The 18,377-nt window shown below is 50.7% G+C and overlaps 2 protein-coding genes across 2 annotated transcripts in view; both read right to left on the minus strand.

Annotated features, from left to right (window-relative positions):
* TM7SF2 (transmembrane 7 superfamily member 2) lies at window positions 1-7,853 on the minus strand. Its single transcript, XM_037839053.1, has 10 exons — window positions 7,579-7,853; window positions 7,003-7,199; window positions 6,828-6,882; window positions 6,274-6,468; window positions 6,100-6,203; window positions 1,407-1,526; window positions 1,150-1,318; window positions 857-937; window positions 649-771; window positions 1-395 (listed from the first exon to the last, which is right to left on the minus strand). The coding sequence occupies exons 1-10, from the start codon at window positions 7,628-7,630 to the stop codon at window positions 235-237; spliced, it is 1,257 nt and encodes a 418-aa protein (XP_037694981.1). The 5' UTR covers window positions 7,631-7,853; the 3' UTR covers window positions 1-234.
* The window catches only part of VPS51 (VPS51 subunit of GARP complex), a 22,416-nt gene continuing 11,102 nt past the window's right edge, over window positions 7,064-18,377 (minus strand). Inside the window, exons 3-11 of the mRNA XM_037839052.1 lie at window positions 11,773-11,919; window positions 11,471-11,690; window positions 10,529-11,246; window positions 9,910-10,125; window positions 9,521-9,739; window positions 8,983-9,104; window positions 8,797-8,884; window positions 7,931-8,248; window positions 7,064-7,199 (exon numbers count right to left, since the gene is read on the minus strand). Coding sequence (XP_037694980.1) covers window positions 7,988-8,248; window positions 8,797-8,884; window positions 8,983-9,104; window positions 9,521-9,739; window positions 9,910-10,125; window positions 10,529-11,246; window positions 11,471-11,690; window positions 11,773-11,919 — 1,991 coding nt within the window. The 3' untranslated portion in view covers window positions 7,064-7,199; window positions 7,931-7,987. The remainder of the gene's footprint in view (window positions 7,200-7,930; window positions 8,249-8,796; window positions 8,885-8,982; window positions 9,105-9,520; window positions 9,740-9,909; window positions 10,126-10,528; window positions 11,247-11,470; window positions 11,691-11,772; window positions 11,920-18,377) is intronic.

The raw sequence follows: 18,377 nt of genomic DNA on the forward strand, positions 1-18,377 counted from the left end.
TAAGGGTTTCAGATGTTTATTCAAAGGAGGAAGACCATCCCTGCCCCCTCCACTCCAGTTTTAGGCACTGGCTTCCGTTTCTCCTTGCTCCAAGCCACCTCTTCTGTGAGGCTGTTCAAGCCCACCTCCTCAGGTCCCTGGTGGAGCTCAGGGCTGGGTAGTGCCCAGGCTCCTCATGCTGGATGTGCTAGATGGGTGCACAGGAGCCCGGACCTAGGGCAGGTGTGGTGCTTCTCAGTAGATGTAGGGCACGATGCGGTAACGCACACGCTGACAGTATTCGTGCCAGGCCAGGCCGTACTTCTGCAGGCACTGCCGCTCATCTCGAGCCTCCCGGTGCACCAGCAGTGCAGTGAAGTAGAAAAAGTAGAAGTAGGGCAGCAGGTGGGACACCCCTGTGGGGATGGTATACTCTGATCACCGAGCCAGTCCTCCTGTTCACAAAGGTTTCCACACCCAGGGGCTCCGGGTGCATCAAGGCTCAGCAGTGAAAGAATCTGTCCAGGGACTGCAGTGAGGCAGTCCCAGGCTGGGCCCATCTCAACTCCCTCTCTACTCCCTCTGCTGGGGTACGGCCCTGTTCTCTGTTCCACACCCAGGCTGGCATCCTATGGCCCCCACTCCACCTCTGGCCCCCAACCTGCTCACCACAGGGCAGCGACCAGGCCAGAGCCATGGCAAGGTCTCCAAGGTAGTTGGGGTGGCGGACCATACCCCACCACCCAGACACCAGCAGCCGCCGCCCTGTGGCTGTAGAGATGGTCTCGAGATCTGGGGAGAGATGCAGGGGTGAGGGAAATGCCCAGGAAGCCCAGCAGCCCTGCCACCACAAAGGCACCCTAGGGCCCCAGCTCACCAGCCACTCTGGGGTCAGAAGGATTCTTTCGGAAGGTGTCTTTCTGGGAATTGGCCCCACGGAAGATATAGTAACCGGTAGCTGTGGGGAAAAGTGGGCAGGTCGAGGGTCACAGTCTTCTGCCTGACACTGATTGCCCACCATGTCCGCAGCCCCACCTAGTATACTTGGAGCCCCAGGACCCAACCCCCAACTTGAAGGTTGGCACCTCCCTAGTGGGTGCTGAGTAAACTGAATGATTGATAAGAGGAAAGGGACTAATGGGCCCAGCCTTTTGCATTGTCCTGACTGACCGTTGATGAAGCAGATGATGGAGGCCATGGGCAGCCCAAGGGGCTGCGGGTGGTGCAGCAGGAACTGGGCCTGCAGGCTGTAGGTGAAGGGCACCCAGGCTAAGTCCCCAAAGGCCAACATGAAGCCAAACCCATCATGTGTGATGTCCATGGTGGTAAGGATGCTCTCCTGCAGGGACAAGGCCCAAACATGCCAGCTGTGTCCCCACAAAGCCCTCACACCCCCGTCCAGCCTCCCTTGCCCAGTCCAGCCTCACCTCGTGCCAGAGGGCATCTACCACATAGAGTAGCTGGAAGCCATTGACCAGACACATGGCCAGAGAGGGACTGCCCCACAGCTCTACCTCCTGCACCAGCAATGCCAGGTTGATGAGGACCTTGGGGGAGGGGAGACAAGACAGTCTGTCCCCAGCTGGTCTCCACAGAGATGGCAGCACCTGGGTGGGGCTGCAGCTAGCCTCTCCCCTTCTCTGCCTTCACTGGCACAGTTGCTCACTCTCCAGCCCTTTGTGGAATACATGCAGGCCCTGTACCCAGGGGCAAGAGCTGCAGTGGGCTGAGGCCCTCTGGGCCCATTTTCCCTCACCCTGGCCTGTAGCATGCCCTTTGGGAGAGCAGCAGAGGGAGCAGTTGGATGTTTGGGCTCCAGAGGTAAAACTGACCTGGTTTTGCAGCTCAGCTTTCCTGCTTGGGCAAGCTGCTCCCCTTCTATGAAGCTTGGTTTTCCCCCCAAGGTGGACAATGGGGATGATTGTATATCTGCCCCTCGGAGCCGTCTGAGGACTGAGTGGCATAATGCATGCAAAGCGCTAAGCACAGCATGTCTGGCACATGGGAAGTGCCCAGTGACAGTTGGCTGGGAGCCAGCCTGTCCTGCACACCCCCACTGTAGAGCACCTGGCTCGTTGCGGTCCTTTGGGTGACCATCTCCAGTCCTCACCATGGTCTGAAGAGGAAGCTATTATTCTATCCCAATTCCAGGATGAGGAAATAGCCTTGGAGGCTGATGAGACCTTGCCCAAGAGGCTGTTTGGGAAATCTTGGCCAATATCCAGCATGGGTGATGGTAACCTAAGAACATGTCTGGAATGTTGCCTGGGCCGCCAGTAGGCGAGATTAGGCTCTCACTGTCTTGACACATCAAACAGCATGTGTGCTCTCCCTCCTCTCCATGAAATAGATTTTGTGCATAACTGCTTTCTTTAAAATTGCACATGCTGGACTTGTGGCAAGATGGTGGCATAGAGAGTAGTGGAATTTAGTTAGTCCCCTGGAACAACTAACAAGCAACCAGGAACAACTAGTAAATAATCTGGAACAACTGCTGGGGGACAACCGTGACTGTCCACACATTGTACACCCACCTGGATTGGGTGGAATGGCTAAGATTGCAGCATAAAATCTGTAAGTAAAAACTGCGGAACTGTGCCAGGAGTCCCCTCCCCCTACAGCAGGCTGAGCTGCAAACTCTCACTGTAGAAGAAACCAGCCTTCCCAGAGCCAGCAAATATAGCTCAGCTCCAATTGGGGTTGTAATTAACAAATGTGGACTGCTGAATACAAGCTACCAACATAGACAAACCCCTCACAAGCAGACAGAGGCTTTTAGAGAGGACTGATCTTAAAGAGCCAGAAAGACCAGGGGCTCTCTCTGACCAGTGGGCGAAACTGGAGGGCTGTGAACTGGCTCTGAAAAGGGGCTTTCTTTCCCTTTCTCTCTTTCTCAACCTGAGTGATTCAGTGGAGAGAGCCTCAGCCATTTTCAGTTTGCAGGGCTCTGACCCAGACAGGTGGAGATAACAGAAGCACCCCTAGGGAGTGTATCTTCCCTAAGAGGAAGGAGGTGGGGCCCAGCTCAAGGACAGCCCTCCCGTCAGAACTCAGCCCCCAGACCCTGGGGGAAAACAGCCAAAACAGAAACTAAAGGGGCCACACCTCCTTACACTAGTTGGCAGTGACAGGTTGACAGACGCCACCTGCTGGGCATGTTAGGAAAAGCATAGTGGCTAGAGGCCTCACAGGAAAGACTCAATCTCTAAGACGCATCTGCAGTGAGACTTGAAACTGAATATAACCCCATTCTGAGATCTGAACCAGTTCTGGTATGGAAAAATCTGATTGGAATAACCAAGGAAACCAGATGCCTAGATAACAGAAAACTACAGATTACAACAGGAAAAACAAAGATATGGCCCAGTCAAAGGAACAAACTTACAGCTCAATTAACATACAGTTGAGATATTGTTTCACTTTAATGAAACAATTAAAGATTTTCAAAGAAATATGCTAAATCAATTCAAAAACCAAGTCAACGAGTTTAGGGAAGATAATGGCAAAAGAGATGAAAGATATAAAGAAAACACTGGGTGAACATGAGGAAGAAATCAAAAGTTTGAAAAAAAAACTGGCAGAATCTATGGGAATGAAAGGCACAATGCAAGAGATGAAAAACACAATGGAGACATACAACAGCAGATCTCAAGAGGAAGAAGAAAACTCTCAGAAACTGTAGAACAAGACACCTGAAATCCTACACACAAAAGAACAGACAGGGAAAAGAACGGAAAAATATGAGCAACATCTCAGGGAACTGAATGATAACATGAAGTGCATTAATGTACATGTCATGGGTGTCCCAGAAGGAGAAAAGAAGAGACAAGGGGCAGAAGAAATAATAGAGGAAATAATCGATGAAAATTTCCCATCTCTTATGAAAGACATAAAATTACAGATCCAAGAAGTGCAGCATAAACCAAACAGAATAGATCTGAATAGGCCTATGCCAAGACACTTAATAATCAGATTATCAAACGTCAAAGACAAAGAGAGAATCCTGAACACAGCAAGAGAAAAGTGATCTATCACATACAAAGGAAGCTTAAAAGACTATGTGTGGATTTCTCAGCAGAAACCATGGAGGCAAGAAGGAAGTGGTGTGATGTATTTAAGATACTGAAAGAGAAAAACTGCCAACCACGAATCCTATATCTGGCAAAACTATCCTTCAAATATGAGGGAGAGTTTAAAATATTCTCTGACAAACAGACAATGAGAGAGTGTGTGAACAAGATACCTGCACGATAGGAAATACTAAAGGGAGCACTACAGACAGACAGGAAAAGACAGGAGTGAGAGATTTGGAACACAATTTTGGGTGATGGTAACACAACAATGTAAGTACATTGAACAAAGATGACTGTATGATTGAAAGAGGAAGGTTAGGAGCATGTGGGAAACCAGAAGGAAAGAGGAAAGATAAAGACTGGGACTGTATAACTCAGGGAAACCTGGAGTGCTCAACAATTGTGATAAAATGTACAAATATGTTTTTACATGAGATAGAACAAATGAATGTCAACCTTGCAAGGTGTTAAAAATATGGTGGTATTGGGGATAAAATACAATCAACGCAAACTAGAAACTGTAGTCAACAGAAACATGGTATTATGCTTCCTTTAATGTAACAAAGGCAATAAACCAAAGCTAAATGCTTATAAGAGGGGAACATAAAGGAAGTGTATGGGACTTTTGGCATTGGTGATGTTGTCTGAATCTTGTAGTGTACTTTAGTTTAATTCTATCTTCTCTTTTGTTGCGTTTTAGCAGTTGTTTTTCTTTTTCTTTTGTCTCTCTACCTTCTTTGACTCTTCCTCCTTCTTCGTGGAAGAAATGGAGATGTCCTTATATAGATAGTGGTGATGGTGGTGAATGCCTAAATACATGATTATACAGGGAACCATCAATTGTTTACTTAGGATGGAATGTATGCTGGGTGAACAAAACCATCTTTAAAAAAAAAGCAAACAAAAAAAAAACAGGTTGATGAAGAAACCTTGCAGGCACTGTATTGAGTGAAATAAGTCAGACACTTAAGGACAGATATTGTATGGCCTCACTGATATGAACTAATTAAAATATGTAAACTCATAGACATGAAATATAAGTTACTAGGATATAGACTGAGGCTAAAGAATGGGGAGCAGTTGCTTATTATAAGCAGAATGTTCAACTAGGTTGGACCTAAGTGTTTGGAAGTGGACAGAGGTGATGGTAGCATGTTACTGTGAGAATAACTAACAGTGCTGAATGGTGTGTGAATGTGGTGGAAAGGGGAAGCTTAGAGCCATGTATGTCACCAGAAGGAAAGTTGGAGGTTAAAATATGGGAACATATAAAACAGTGAATCTTGTGGTGGACAATGTCCATGATTAACTGTACAAATATTAGATATCTCCCTCATGAACTAGAACAAATGTATGACACTATAACTAGAAGTTAATAATAGAGGGGCATATAGGAAAAAAATATTGCAAACTATGTACTACAGTTAGTAGTGTTTTAACATTCCTTCATCAACAGTAACAAAGGTACTATACCAACACTATGAGTCATTAATGGAGGGAGGGTGGTGAGAGGTTTGGAAGGATTTGAGTTTCCTTTTTGGTCTTTATATCTTTACTGAAGTAATGAAAATGTCCTAAAAATTGAAAAAAAATTGTGGTGATGGATGCACAGCTGTATGATTGTACTGTGGGCAACTGATTCTACACTTTGGATCCCTGGATGATTGTATATGGTATATGAACAATATCAATAAAATTTAAAAAAAAAAATGCACATGCTTTCTTCTCTCCTTCCCTGTTGTTTTTCTCCATAGCACTTGTCATACCCTAGCATGCTATATACATATATATACCTGCTAACCTTCTTTTCTCTTTTCCACTAGAATACAAGCTCCTTGAGGACACAGATTTTTTTTTTTTTTTTCCTCTTTTGTCTCCCAGTACTTAGAGCAGCCCTGGGACACATAGTGAATTCAACAAGTGTTTGTGGACTGGATGAATGAGTAATTATTTATGTCTGCATAATTTTGGCCCTGCCCACTGCCCTACCCCATCCCAACGCACCCCTACCCCAGGCCCGGGGCCAGCTCCACCAAGCTCAACATACCCAACCAATGAGGCCAGGCCGCAGTTCGCAGAAATATTTTAAGTCAAGGAAACTGATGCGCGGGTTGAGCTCCCGTCCCAGGAAAAAGTCGTAAATGGGATTGCCTGGAGAATAACGGAGGGTGAAGATGCAGGCACGCACCCCCATCCCCCTCCCTCAGTGGGACCCTCTTACCTGAGTTCCCGCCAGGTGCCAGGGCCGAAGCAGGGGCTGCCAGGGACTTCAAATAGAGAAGGAGGCTGAAGATGAAGGCGGTGAGGGTGGCCGCAAATGCCAAGGGCAAGAGCATTTCCGGGAGCGCCCCCAGGGGCAGCCCGACTGACACCCCCAGCCCCACCAACAGGGCTGTCAGCACCAGGGCCTGGAAGCCTGAACCGCGGCACACAGTGAGCCCTGGGGGCTGCGGCCCCTCACCCCCGACCCTCCACCCTTGACGCACACAGCCCCAAGCTTAGGGGGTCACGGACCTCGTCCCGAGCCATTAGGCTGTCTCTCTGGTGTTCAGAGTCTCCCCAGCTATTGCTTAGGTGCACAGAATAGCAGCAAACGAGGTGGGGGGGGTGGGGCAAGTGGCGCGGAGACCGGCAGTGACTCCCCCGGGGGTCCGCGGCAGGTGTGAAAGGGAGTTGGGGGTAGCCCAGGCTAATCCCCACGGTCCTCCCCACTAGGCCTAGAGCTCCACCCCCCACACGCGCGACGCCCTTGCAAGGGCAGGTCCCCCCAGGCACCGTTAATGGGGTAGCGCAGGCGACTCTTGTCCTTCAATTCCTGCCCCTCGGCCATCTGTGGGTACAGGGGGACTCAGAGAAGTAAGGAGGGGGGTGCCTTCCCCTCGCCGACCCCCTCCCTCGGCTCTCCCCCATCCCACCCCCCACCCCGCGCGTCTGGGAGCGGAACCCACACCTTGCGCGCAGGCAGCAGGTAGAGCCCCGCCTGCAAGCCGAGCCAGGTGAACCAGAGCAGCAGCGCCCGCGGGCTCCACAGGGCTTCCAGCCCGGGCAGATAGGGGGGCGGGCCCAGGAGGCGCGCCGGCCCCGAGCGGGCCACCAGGAGCAGATGGAACATGGTGGCGGGGAGCAGCAGCAGCAGCGCCGCGGCGCCTAAGGGGGATGGGGCGACAAAGGCACGGGGCCGATCACGTCTCCAGAGCCGCTCCGCGTTCCCACTGCCCGCCTCCATAGCCTGTTCTCAGTCCTTAACCCCCTTCCCAGGCTTCGTTCTTGGTCCTCCGTCCCCAGGACCCCTCGAAGACCCTCCTCCTGCTCCCCCACTCCTCTCAGCCCTCCACTCCTAAGCCCCCCGCTCTGCAGTCCAAGAACTGGACACCACCCCCCCCCCCTCCGCGCAGGCCCGCAGATCCCTCAAGCCCTCCATCCCGACACCCACCTCGTCCTCCGCAGCCCCCGCCCCCAACCCCGCTCGGAGCTCACCCTCGCTGAACCCCTACCCCCAGGACCCCTCTCCTCCCTGCCTCATTACCCAAGGGGCCCCCGAACTCCAGCGGGGCCCGGGGACCCTGAGGAGGGGCCATGGTCTCCTCTACGCCCGGGTCCGGGGGCGGCTCACAAAGGAAACGGAGCCCGCCCCATGCCCCAGAGAAGGGCTCGGTGACGCCGAGGATCCGGACCGCCTCTCCGGCACCTGTCACCTCAGCTCGGCTGTGAAGGCGCCTGTCCCTGAGCCTTTAATAGGACCCAGCGGACCAGCCAATCGGGTCTCGGGGGCGTGCCCGACGCGAGCGCTCCGGTAGCCTCAGCCTGCAAACCCCACCCCCGGCGAGCGCCGGCAGACACCCAGCAGCAGCAAAGCCAGAGCCTGAAAGAGACGGCACCTCTTTATTAGGAGAGAGACTGGGGTGAGGGGGGCCGGGGCGGGGCGGCCGCGGGCCCTAGCCGCGCTCGCAGATGACCTCCACCACGCTGGGCTCCATGGGCACCGGGTCCGGGCAGCGCAGGGCCGCCGACGCCACCACTTCGTCCAGCAGCAGGTGCACCAGCTCCTCGTCGGCCACGAAGCGCCACAGGTAGAGCTGCAGAAAGTGGCAGTCCACCTGCACCTGCTGCAGCCCGAAGCGCCCGAAGGTGCGCAGCCGCACACACTCCAGCAGCGTCTTCAGGCTGATCTTGATGATGCCCGTCAACACCGAGACCTGCAACAGGGACCCAGGGACCGCAGCTCAACCACAGCAGGGGTTGGGAGGGGAACACAAGCTCTGGGCAGGTGCCCGGGAGGCAAAAGTGCCTCAAGTAGGGATTGGGGTGGGAAGTCCCAGGAATCAGGAAAAGGGAGGGATAGAGGGTTCCAACCTCCATCTGGAGGGGAGGGGAAAGGCAGAGATGGGGGTCAGCACTGACAAGGGATGGGGGGCATTAGTCACAGAAAGAGGAACACTGGGTCCCTGAGCCTGGAGTGGAGTGGGACAGGGACCATGGTGTGAATAGGATTCCCAGGGAGGACCAAGAACTACTATGGGTACAAGGACAGGGGCAAGAGGCATAGCAGGTCAGTCCCCATAAACCACAGCCATACCAAGGACAGGCAGGGGGCTATGGGATGGGGTGGGGGTAGGCAAGGAAAAGGGTGGGTCTCTGGTCGACCACCCACTCCTAGAAGCAGCCCTGGGGAAGCTCAGAGACAAGGCCTGGGGGCCAGGGTCACCCCCAGCCAACCTTCCCCAGGTCAGCGGGGACTTTGGACCTTGTTGAACTCCACAGGGGTGAACACGTCAATTCGTTCAGAGAACAGCTTCTGGATATTGCTCAAGAGGTTGGTGTCCATCGGGGCACTGGGGGAGGGTGAGAAAAGACAGGAATCAGAACCCGTCTTGCACACCCATCCTCTCTCTCCATTCCCATTGGGGTGCCCCAGACCACACGGCCTGACCTGGGTGTGTAGCTGGGTGCGTAGCGGCCCTGCTGCCGTGAGCTGCTGTACACGGAGAAGGTCCTCTTGCTGGAGTCGCTGCTCTGGGCCTTGCGGACACCCTCCTCGTACAGGAGCCCCACCTGGGGGGAAAGCAGGTACTGCAGGAAGGCCAGGGCACGGGGGACCTCCAGCCCCCCACCAGGTGCCCTTGGGTATCAAGAAGCCCACCTAGGATGCCCCAAGTTTCCTACTCCTTGGTTACAAGAATCAGAGTTGTCACTGCCGTGCCTGCCACCTAACTGGTTCCCAATCACTGTTTATCGAACCAGTCGAGAGGGACAAAGGCAGGACCCAAGTGTTGGTTCTGAGGCCCAGTCTTCAGCCCAGCCCTGCCCTCAGCTTCCTCATCAGTGAAGTGGGGGCGATGAAGCCATGCTCCAGGACCAAAGAGCAACAAGGCCACGGATGCAGGCAATGCCCGCCTTGCTGTCTTGAGCCTCACAGGGTTGTCTCCCCAACACCCTAGGGAGCTTGCTTCAGGGCTCCGGGGCAGCACCTGCACATCAATAGCCGTCGTGTCCTCCACCACCCGCTTCATGACAGCACGCACATTCCGTGGCTCCAGAGTGCTGAGCCAGTCCCGCGTCTCCACGCTCTTGCGCAGCATCTGCGAGATGACCAGGCCCTGCACCTTCACGTAGTGGGTCAGCAGCCGCCGCGCCGTCTCCCGGGCCTCCGCACACAGCGTGCTCACAGGCGTCACTGGAGACTGGTCCTGAGTCGGGGAGGTGGAGGGAGAAGTGGATCCTAGGGGCCACTGCCAGGCCAGCAGCCAGGACCGGAGTGTGCGATGCAGAGCTTGGGGGTGGTGTGGGCAGCTGGCCTGGGTTGGGCCAGGAGGGCACCACCCAGCCTCCTGGGCTCCCAGCCACCGAGCCCGGGTACCTGCACTAGAAACTGTTCATCGGTGAGGGTGAGGATGTAGGAGATGGTGGCCGTCTCATAGTCCAGGCAGAGGCGGGAGAGCAGCAACAGCAGGGCAGGTGGCGTGGCGCCCCCCTTCTCCCCGGGGCTGTCACAGAAGCTCTGGGCCGTCTGACACATGGAGCGAATGAAGCCCACGATGAGGCCCTCACGGACGCCCTGGCTGCAGAACTCACCCTGCAAGGAAGAGGGGCCCAGATTCACAGCAGGTTCCCTCTTCCAGGACAGCACTGCAGGGGACCCTCTGCTATGGCCCTGGGTGCTGGGCCCAGGGGCAGCTTCATCCTGCATTCTGGTTCCTTGGAGCAGCTCCTGTGCTGGGAAGGGGACGCGGAAGGAGCAGAGCCAGCACCAGGGACCCTGTCACCCTCCTGTTCTCACCCAGGCTGCAGATGCCCCTCAGAGCTTTCCCAACCCCTCCATCTGCTCTGTTCCTGTGCCAACCTTCCTCAGAGAGCCTGAAACCACACCCAGAGTGCCTGGGGCAGGGACTGTGTGCCCTGGTCCCTGCTGTCCCAGTCCCCCGAGCACTGGCAGAAGGGAACTAGAGGGCCAGTCTGCAGGATTGGGTCAGGCGTACCCGGAAGTAGGGCTTGTTGGAGAAGGACACCTCTTTGGCGGTGAAGAGGTGCACGGCGGCCAGCGAGGCCTTGATGTGGCTCAGGATGGAGCTGGCCACGTTGGCCAGCAACTCAGCCAGGCCAGGGCCTTCCTTCCCTGCCAGGCGGGGTGCTGCCAGCGCCTGGCGCATATCGGTCAGGCAGCCAAGGAAGGCAGCGCGCAGGCCCTGCAGGTGATGGCCCAGGCGCTCACGGGCCACCCGCTCCACGATCTCAGTGGCAGCGTCGGCCAGCCCTGCGGCGGCAAGCAGCGCCCCGGGGGCTCGCAGGCGCCGGTGGAAGCGATCCAGTGCCCGCACCAGCAGCGAGTTGTCACCGCCCCCCTGCTCCTGTGCCAGCCGCCGCTCTACCAGCGCAAAGTAGCGGCTGCCCAGGTCCCGGGCAAAGGCCGCCAGCTTCTGGGCACCCTCCGGGCCCTGGGCGGCAAACAGCTCCTGGTAGGCCGCAGCCACTTGGCAGAGGCCGCCCACGAAGCCGCTGCCCCCGCGGTCGGTGAATTCCAAAACGTCGGGTGCGGGAGGGGAGGGCCCCAGCTCTGCCTCCAGGCTGCTCAGTTCCTCCTCCAGCCGCCCACGGGCATGTGCCAGGAACTCCTCACACAGCTCCTCTGCAGGCTCGCCCAGGGCCAGTAGCAGCTCCACGCACTCAGCCTGCTCCGGGGCGCCTGAGCCGCCCTCCCTGCAGGGAGGGACAGGGCGGTCAGGGCAGGGACTTGAGCCGCAGGTGGGACTGGAAGGGTGGCTGGGGCGAGGAAGACAGAAGCTGGTGGGGGACAGGGAAGCCTGGGCAGGGTGAGAGCTCAGCAGGGCCAAACGTGCCTGGGTGCAGGTAGGGCTCCAAGGCCCCTGGCGCGCAGGGCCCGGGAGGAGGGCAGGGGCAAGGGCCAGGGCGCCGGACCGTACCTGAACCGCTGCCGTAGCTGCTGGGCCAGGCGGGCCGTGATGACCTGGCAGTCATCCTGGATGGCGCGGAATGACGGCAGGTGCTGGTACTGCTGCAGCACGGCCCGCGCACGGCCCTGGTAGTGCACCGCCTGCCCGTAGGCGCCCAGCTCTACGCACTTGGTGAGGCGCGAGGGCAGCTCGAAGAGGAACTGCAGCTTCCGCAGCAGCGCGTGGACGCCTGGGGGCCGGGGGTGCGGCGTTAGCCCCAGGGCCCACCTGGAAGGTGGCACACCAGTGGAACAGGACAGGGCAGAGCCCACCTGCCAGCTTGGTGATGCGCTCGTGACGGTCCTGTAGCGTGGCGCTGATGCGCGCGCTGAAGTCCGTGATCACCGCCATGTTGGTCGCCAGTCGGTCCATCTCGTCCTCCATCTTCCGGAAATCGTTCTTCATCTTCCGGATGGTGTCTGGGGGGCCAAAGACCCAGGAGAGGGAAAGCGAGATGACTGAGGGGCAGGCGCAGTGCGTGGCTTGGGACAGGGTACAAACAATCACCCCGCCCACCCACATTCAAGAAGGGGCATGAGCCCGACTTCAAGGGTCGCAGTGATTACTCAGAGTGAAAAGGGCTGGGATGGTTGTATGGTCATCTTATAAACTTGGGGTAGTGGGTGGGGGTCCTTCATCAATGCAGCAGGCAATTGTCTTGAGCACCCCCGTGTGCCACTAGCCCTGGGGCTGTGGGGAGCCTCCTGAAGGTGCCCAGAGCTGGGGGAGGGCCCACAGCCCCAGCCGAAGCACTTTTTTGACTGCCCCCTTAGAAGGTGTGCTACTTTGAATGTGTTATGACCTCCAAAACGCCATTATCTTTGATGCAATCTTGTGTGGGCAACTATATTAGTGTTGATTAGATTGTAATTCTTTGATTGTTTCCATGGAGATGCACCCCACCCAACTGCGGGTGATAACTCTGATTGGATAATTTCCATGGAGGTGTGGCCCCGCCCATTCAGTGTGGGCCTTGATTAGTTTACTGGAGCACTATATAAGCTCAGACAGAAGGAGTGAGCTTGCTACAGGCAAGAGGGACACTTTGAAGAATGCACAGGAGCTGAGAGAGGAGCTGCAGATGAGACAGTTTGAAAACGGCGGTTGAAAGCAGACTCTTGCTCCAGAGAAACTAAGAGAGGACAAACATCCCAAGAGCAACTAAGAGTGACATTTTTGAGGAACTGCAGCCTAGAGAGGAATGTCCTGGGAGAAAGCCACTTTGAAACCAGAACTTTGGAGCAGACGCCAGCCACGTGCCTTCCCAGCTAACAAAGGTTTTCTGGATGCCATTGGCCATCTTCCAGTGAATGTACCTGATTGTTGATGTGTTACCTTGGTCACTTTATGGCCTTCAAACTGTAACTGTGCAACCAAATAAACCCCCGTTATAAAAGCCAATCCATTTCTGGTGTTTTGCATCCTGGCAGCATTAGCAAACTAGAGTGGAAGGTGAGCTTGGCAAAGGCAGATCTGCTGTCCCCAGGGGCATCCTCCTGCCCTGCTCACCAGCCCACACAAGGAAGACAAGAAATACTTATTCACCCTTATCTCTTCTCTGACCTAAAGCTTTCAACTTTGCCTTCTGGCACAGCGTGTCTTCTCTTAACATGCCCTTCCATTTGCGCGAGAGAAACCTGCCTGTCCCCAAGGTTGCAGCCCCCCGCAGCCTAGCCCCACCTGCCACCCCCATGGTGCCTCAGGGCCTGGCCTCTTCATGCTTCTAGATCTTTTCTCCTCCTCCCTTCAAAAACCTAGCTTCTCTGAAGACCATGCCATCAAACCATCCGATGGCTGCCCCTACTGTTCCCTGCCACTCCCCTCAGTTCCTGCCTGCTGTCTTTTCTTGTCCCCTTCCTGCCATCGCATTGTGGACATCAACAACTACAAAGATGAACCTTCAAACATTCTTTGCTCTCCGTTCACTGACCACCGCAATCCCATCTACTCTTGCCTCTGCCTTGTCTGTGCCAGCTTCTCCTGCCCCCTGTAGCATCTCAGCTTCTCCTCACTCTGACAACTCTCCGGCCTTTTCAGGAGCCCTGACCCAGTGATTCTAGCACTAATCACTGGTAGGAACACCCCACCTGGCTGCACTTCCCTTCTCATCCCTCTTAGAATCTGTGGTCTTCCGTCATCACCACGCAGTCTACAAGCCCCCTTACCTCTCTAGCCCCCTCCCATTGCTTGTCAGGTCAGTCCCAGTGCAGGTTAAACCCAACAATTCCCATACCCTGTGTACCTGAACAGCTCAAAGAGGCCACAAATCACACCAACTGGCCTCCTTTTACCTAAATTCCCAAAGTGGCACTCCACACTGCCCAGTCATCCTTCCCAACCCTCTGGTGGGTCTGCTTCCCCATTTTCCAAAATAACATTCACATTTTGTCTTTAGTCTTCAGAACTCCCTGCATGCCCCCATGCCGGTTTGGATGTATTATGTCCCTGAAAACTCCATGTTCTCTGATGCAATCTTGTGGGGGCAGACGTACTAGTGTTGATTAGATTGGAATTTGTTGAGTGTTTCCATGGAGAAGTGACTCAATCAACTGTGAGTGAAACATTTAATTAGATAATTTCCATGGAGGTGTTACCCCGCCCATTCAGGGTGGGTGTTAATTAGATCACTGGAGTTGTACAGGGGAGTTCCCAGACAGAAGGACCTCAGAGCAACTGCGAGTGACATTTTGGAAAAGCTGCAGCTAAGAGAGGGCAAAATGCCCCAAGAGCAATATTTGGAGAATGCCATTTTGAAATGCAACCTGGGACCAAGCAGATGCCAGCCACGTGCCTTCCGAGTTAACAGAGGTTTTCTGGACGCCAGTGGCCTTTCTCCAGTGAAGGTACCTGTTGTTGATGCCTTACCTTGGACACTTTATGGCCTTAAGACTGTAACTTTGTAACCAAATAAATCCCCTTTATAAAAGCCAATCCATTCCTGGTATTTTGCAAAACAGCAGCATTAGCAAACCAGAACTAACTCTCAACTGGTGATCCTGCCTCATACCGTACAGATCAACCCCCTCCAAGTCCATGGAGCTGACCACGTCGGGGTAGAGCCTGTGCCTTCCACTCTCCTCTCCCTGAGGGTCTCACCCTGTGCCCCAGCTGTGGTGACTTAGACATTTCAGCTCCAGTTCTGGACACCCCTGCCTAATGACCCACTTAACACCTCCATGCAACTCAATTCTAACACACCCAAAACAGAACTCTGGGCTTCACCCCACACCTGACCCTCTGTTAGTCTCTTCCATCTTGATTCCCACCCATTTCCAAAGCATCATCTTGGATTCTTATTTTTCCTGCCTCCCACACTCAATCCATCAGCAAGTCATGTAGGGTCTACCTCCAACATTTTCTTTCCAAGCCACCATCATCCTTGTCCAACCACTGCCAACAATTCCTAATTTCCCTAATTCCACTCCTGAATATACCATCAACATTCATAAAGCAAGAATGGAGCAGAAACTTATCTGTCAAAGGAGACTTTAATTTACCTCTATTAATCCATGACAGATCAAATGGAAAAAAAACAAGCAAAGCTATAGAAGACTTAAATAACATAATTGATATAGACCTAATTGATTTACACTGAATTCTTTTCAAGATTCCATAGAATATACCTTTTTAAGTTAATAAAGAACTTACTAGAATGCTTGAAAAAGCAGAAAGGTATATTACATTCCCTGACAGGAAGTCCAATATCACAAAGATGTCAATTTTCCCCCAAAATTTAACTTGATCCCAGTGAAATTTTAAGAAACTGGTTTTATTATTTTTTTTTTGAAAAATACTAGTTAATTTAACATTCATATAGAAAAATAAAAATACATAAGAAATTTTAGAAGCAAAGAGTACTGAGGGAGAACTAGCTAGCCTTACCACAACTTAAAGCATTATGAAGCTACAACAATTTAAAATGTGTTAAATATGGACATGGCACAAGGATAATTAGAGATCAGCTGAATAGAATAGAGGGTTTAAAAATCCAGACATAATGAAATGATGAATTACTAAAGGGAGTTCTGCAGGTTGAAAGAAAAAGAAAGGAGAGAGTGGTATGGAGTAGAGGGAATAAATGAAGATCTTCAGTAAGGGTAACTAAAAGGATAAATGCAAAACCCAATAGTACTGTATCCTCAATCTAGAACTCTACTCTTTAATTCCTGTAAGAGTCAGAAAACAACTGAACAAGGAAAAGGCATATTTCCGAGTAACAGACATGAAATATAAATAAAGTGGGACAAAACAAACAAACAAACAAAAAACACACAGGGGAATCAGAGGGATATGGGAGCAAAGAACACGTATGTTATTGAAGCTAGGTTAGTATATTTTTCAAATTAGGGTAACCACAAAGAAAATATTTTAAAACTATTCAGAAACAGGACCTGGCATCGTGGGATAGAGAACATCTTGACCAAAAGGGGGATGCGAAATGAAATGAAACAAAGTTTCAGTGGCCGAGAGATTTCAAATGGAGTCAAGGTCACACTGTTGGGCATTCTTATGCACTATATAAATAACACTTTTTAGGTTTTAATGTATTGCAATAGCTAGAAGTAAATATCTGAAACTATCAAACTCCAACCCAGTAGTCTTGACTTTTAAAGACGATTGTATAACAATGTAGCTTACAAGAGGTGACGGTGTGATTGTGAAAGCCTTGTGGATCCCACTCCCTTTATCCAGTGTATGGATGGATGAGGAGAAAAATGGGGACAAAAACTAAATGAAAAATAGGGTGGGATGGGGAGGGTGAGTTGAGTGTTCTTTTTTACTTTTATTTTTTATTCTTATTCTGATTCTTTCTGATGTAAGGAAAATGTTCAAAAATAGATTGGGGTGATGAATGCATAACTATATGATGGTACTGTGAACAGCTGATTGTACACCATAGATGATGTATGGTATGTGAATATATCTCAATAAAACTGAATTTAATTAAAAAATATAATAAAGTTTCACTGGCTGAGAGATTTCAAATTGAGTCGAGAGGTCACTCTGGTGGACATTCTTACACACTATATAGATAACATTTTTTAGGTTTTAATGTATTGGGATAGCTAGAAGTAAATAGCTGAAACTATCAAACTCCAACCCAGCAGCCCTGACCCTTAAAGACAATTGTATAACAATGTAGCTTACAATGGGTGACAGTTGGATTGTGAAAACCTTGTGGATCACACTCCCTTTATCCAGTGTATGGATGGATGAATAGAAAAATGGGGGAAAATACTAAATGAAAAATAGGGTGGGATGGGGGGGATGATTTGGGTGTTCTTTTTTTTTTTTTTTTTTTTTTTATCTTCATTTTATTGAGATATATTCACATACCATGCAGTCATACAAAACAAATCGTACTTTCGATTGTTCACAGTACCATTACATAGTTGCACATTCATCACCTAAATCAATCCCTGACACCTTCATTAGCACACACATAAAAATAACAAGAATAATAATTAGAGTGAAAAAGAGCAATTGAAGTAAAAAAGAACACTGGGTACCTTTGTCTGTTTGTTTCCTTCCCCTATTTTTCTACTCATCCACCCATAAACTAGACAAAGTGGAGTGTGGTCCTTATGGCTTTCCCAATCCCATTGTCACCCCTCATAAGCTACATTTTTATACAACTGTCTTCCAGATTCATGGGTTCTGGGTTGTAGTTTGATAGTTTCAGGTATCCACCACCAGCTACCCCAATTCTTTAGAACCTAAAAAGGGTTGTCTAAAGTGTGCGTAAGAGTGCCCACCAGAGTGACCTCTAGGCTCCTTTTGGAATCTCTCTGCTACTGAAGCTTATTTCATTTCCTTTCACATCCCCCCCCCTTTTTTTTTTTTAATTCAGTTTTATTGAAATATATTCATAAACCATACAGTCATCCATTGTATACAATCAACTGTTCACAGTATGATCATATAGTTATGCGTTCATCACAATCTATTTCTGAACATTTTCCTTACATCAGAATCAGAATAAGAATAAAAAATAAAAGTGAAAAGAGAATACCCAAACCATCCCCCCATCCCACCCTATTTGTCATTTAGTTTTTACTCCCATTTTTCTACTGATTTTTTTTCAATTTTTTAACTTTATCAAAAAATTAAAAACAAACAGGCAAACAACCACCAAAAAAACCCCACAATATTTCAAACAAAGCAATGGATTAAGGAAAACAAATAACCTAAAATAACTACTTTGCTTCCAATATGTTCCTACCACACCCCAAGAAAATTAATAAACCATGTCCAAACAGAGGAGTAAGAAAAACAAATAATCTGAAATAACTACATTGCTTCCAATATGTTCCTACCATACACCAAGAAAATTAACAATCCCTAAGAAAACAATGGAATAAGAGAAAAAAAAAACCTAAAATAACTCTATTGCTTCCAACATGATCTTACTATATCCAAGAAAGTTTACAAACCATAATCATTCCTGAGCATTCCCATAACCTTGAGATTACCCTCCATAGTTTATCTGTTCTTATTAGATTATCATTCCCCCTCCACTAATTGGTATCTCTAGGTCCCCTACATTCTACAGTATAAAACATTGTACATTTTTCACAGAATTCACATTAGTGGTAACATACAATATCTCTCTTTTTGTGCCTGGCTTATTTTGCTCAGCATTATGTCTTTTTTTTTTTTTTTTTTTTTTAATCTTCATTTTATTGAGATATATTCATATACCACGCAGTCATACAAAACAAATCGTACTTTCGATTGTTCACAGTACCATTACATAGTTGTACATTCATCACCCAAATCAATCCAACACCTTCATTAGCACACACACAAGAATAACAAGAATAATAATTAGAGTGAAAAAGAGCAATTGAAGTAAAAAAGAACACTGGGTACCTTT

The sequence above is a fragment of the Choloepus didactylus genome, chromosome 6 (genome assembly GCF_015220235.1).
Source record: "Choloepus didactylus isolate mChoDid1 chromosome 6, mChoDid1.pri, whole genome shotgun sequence".
In the NCBI taxonomy this organism is placed as follows: domain Eukaryota; kingdom Metazoa; phylum Chordata; class Mammalia; order Pilosa; family Megalonychidae; genus Choloepus; species Choloepus didactylus.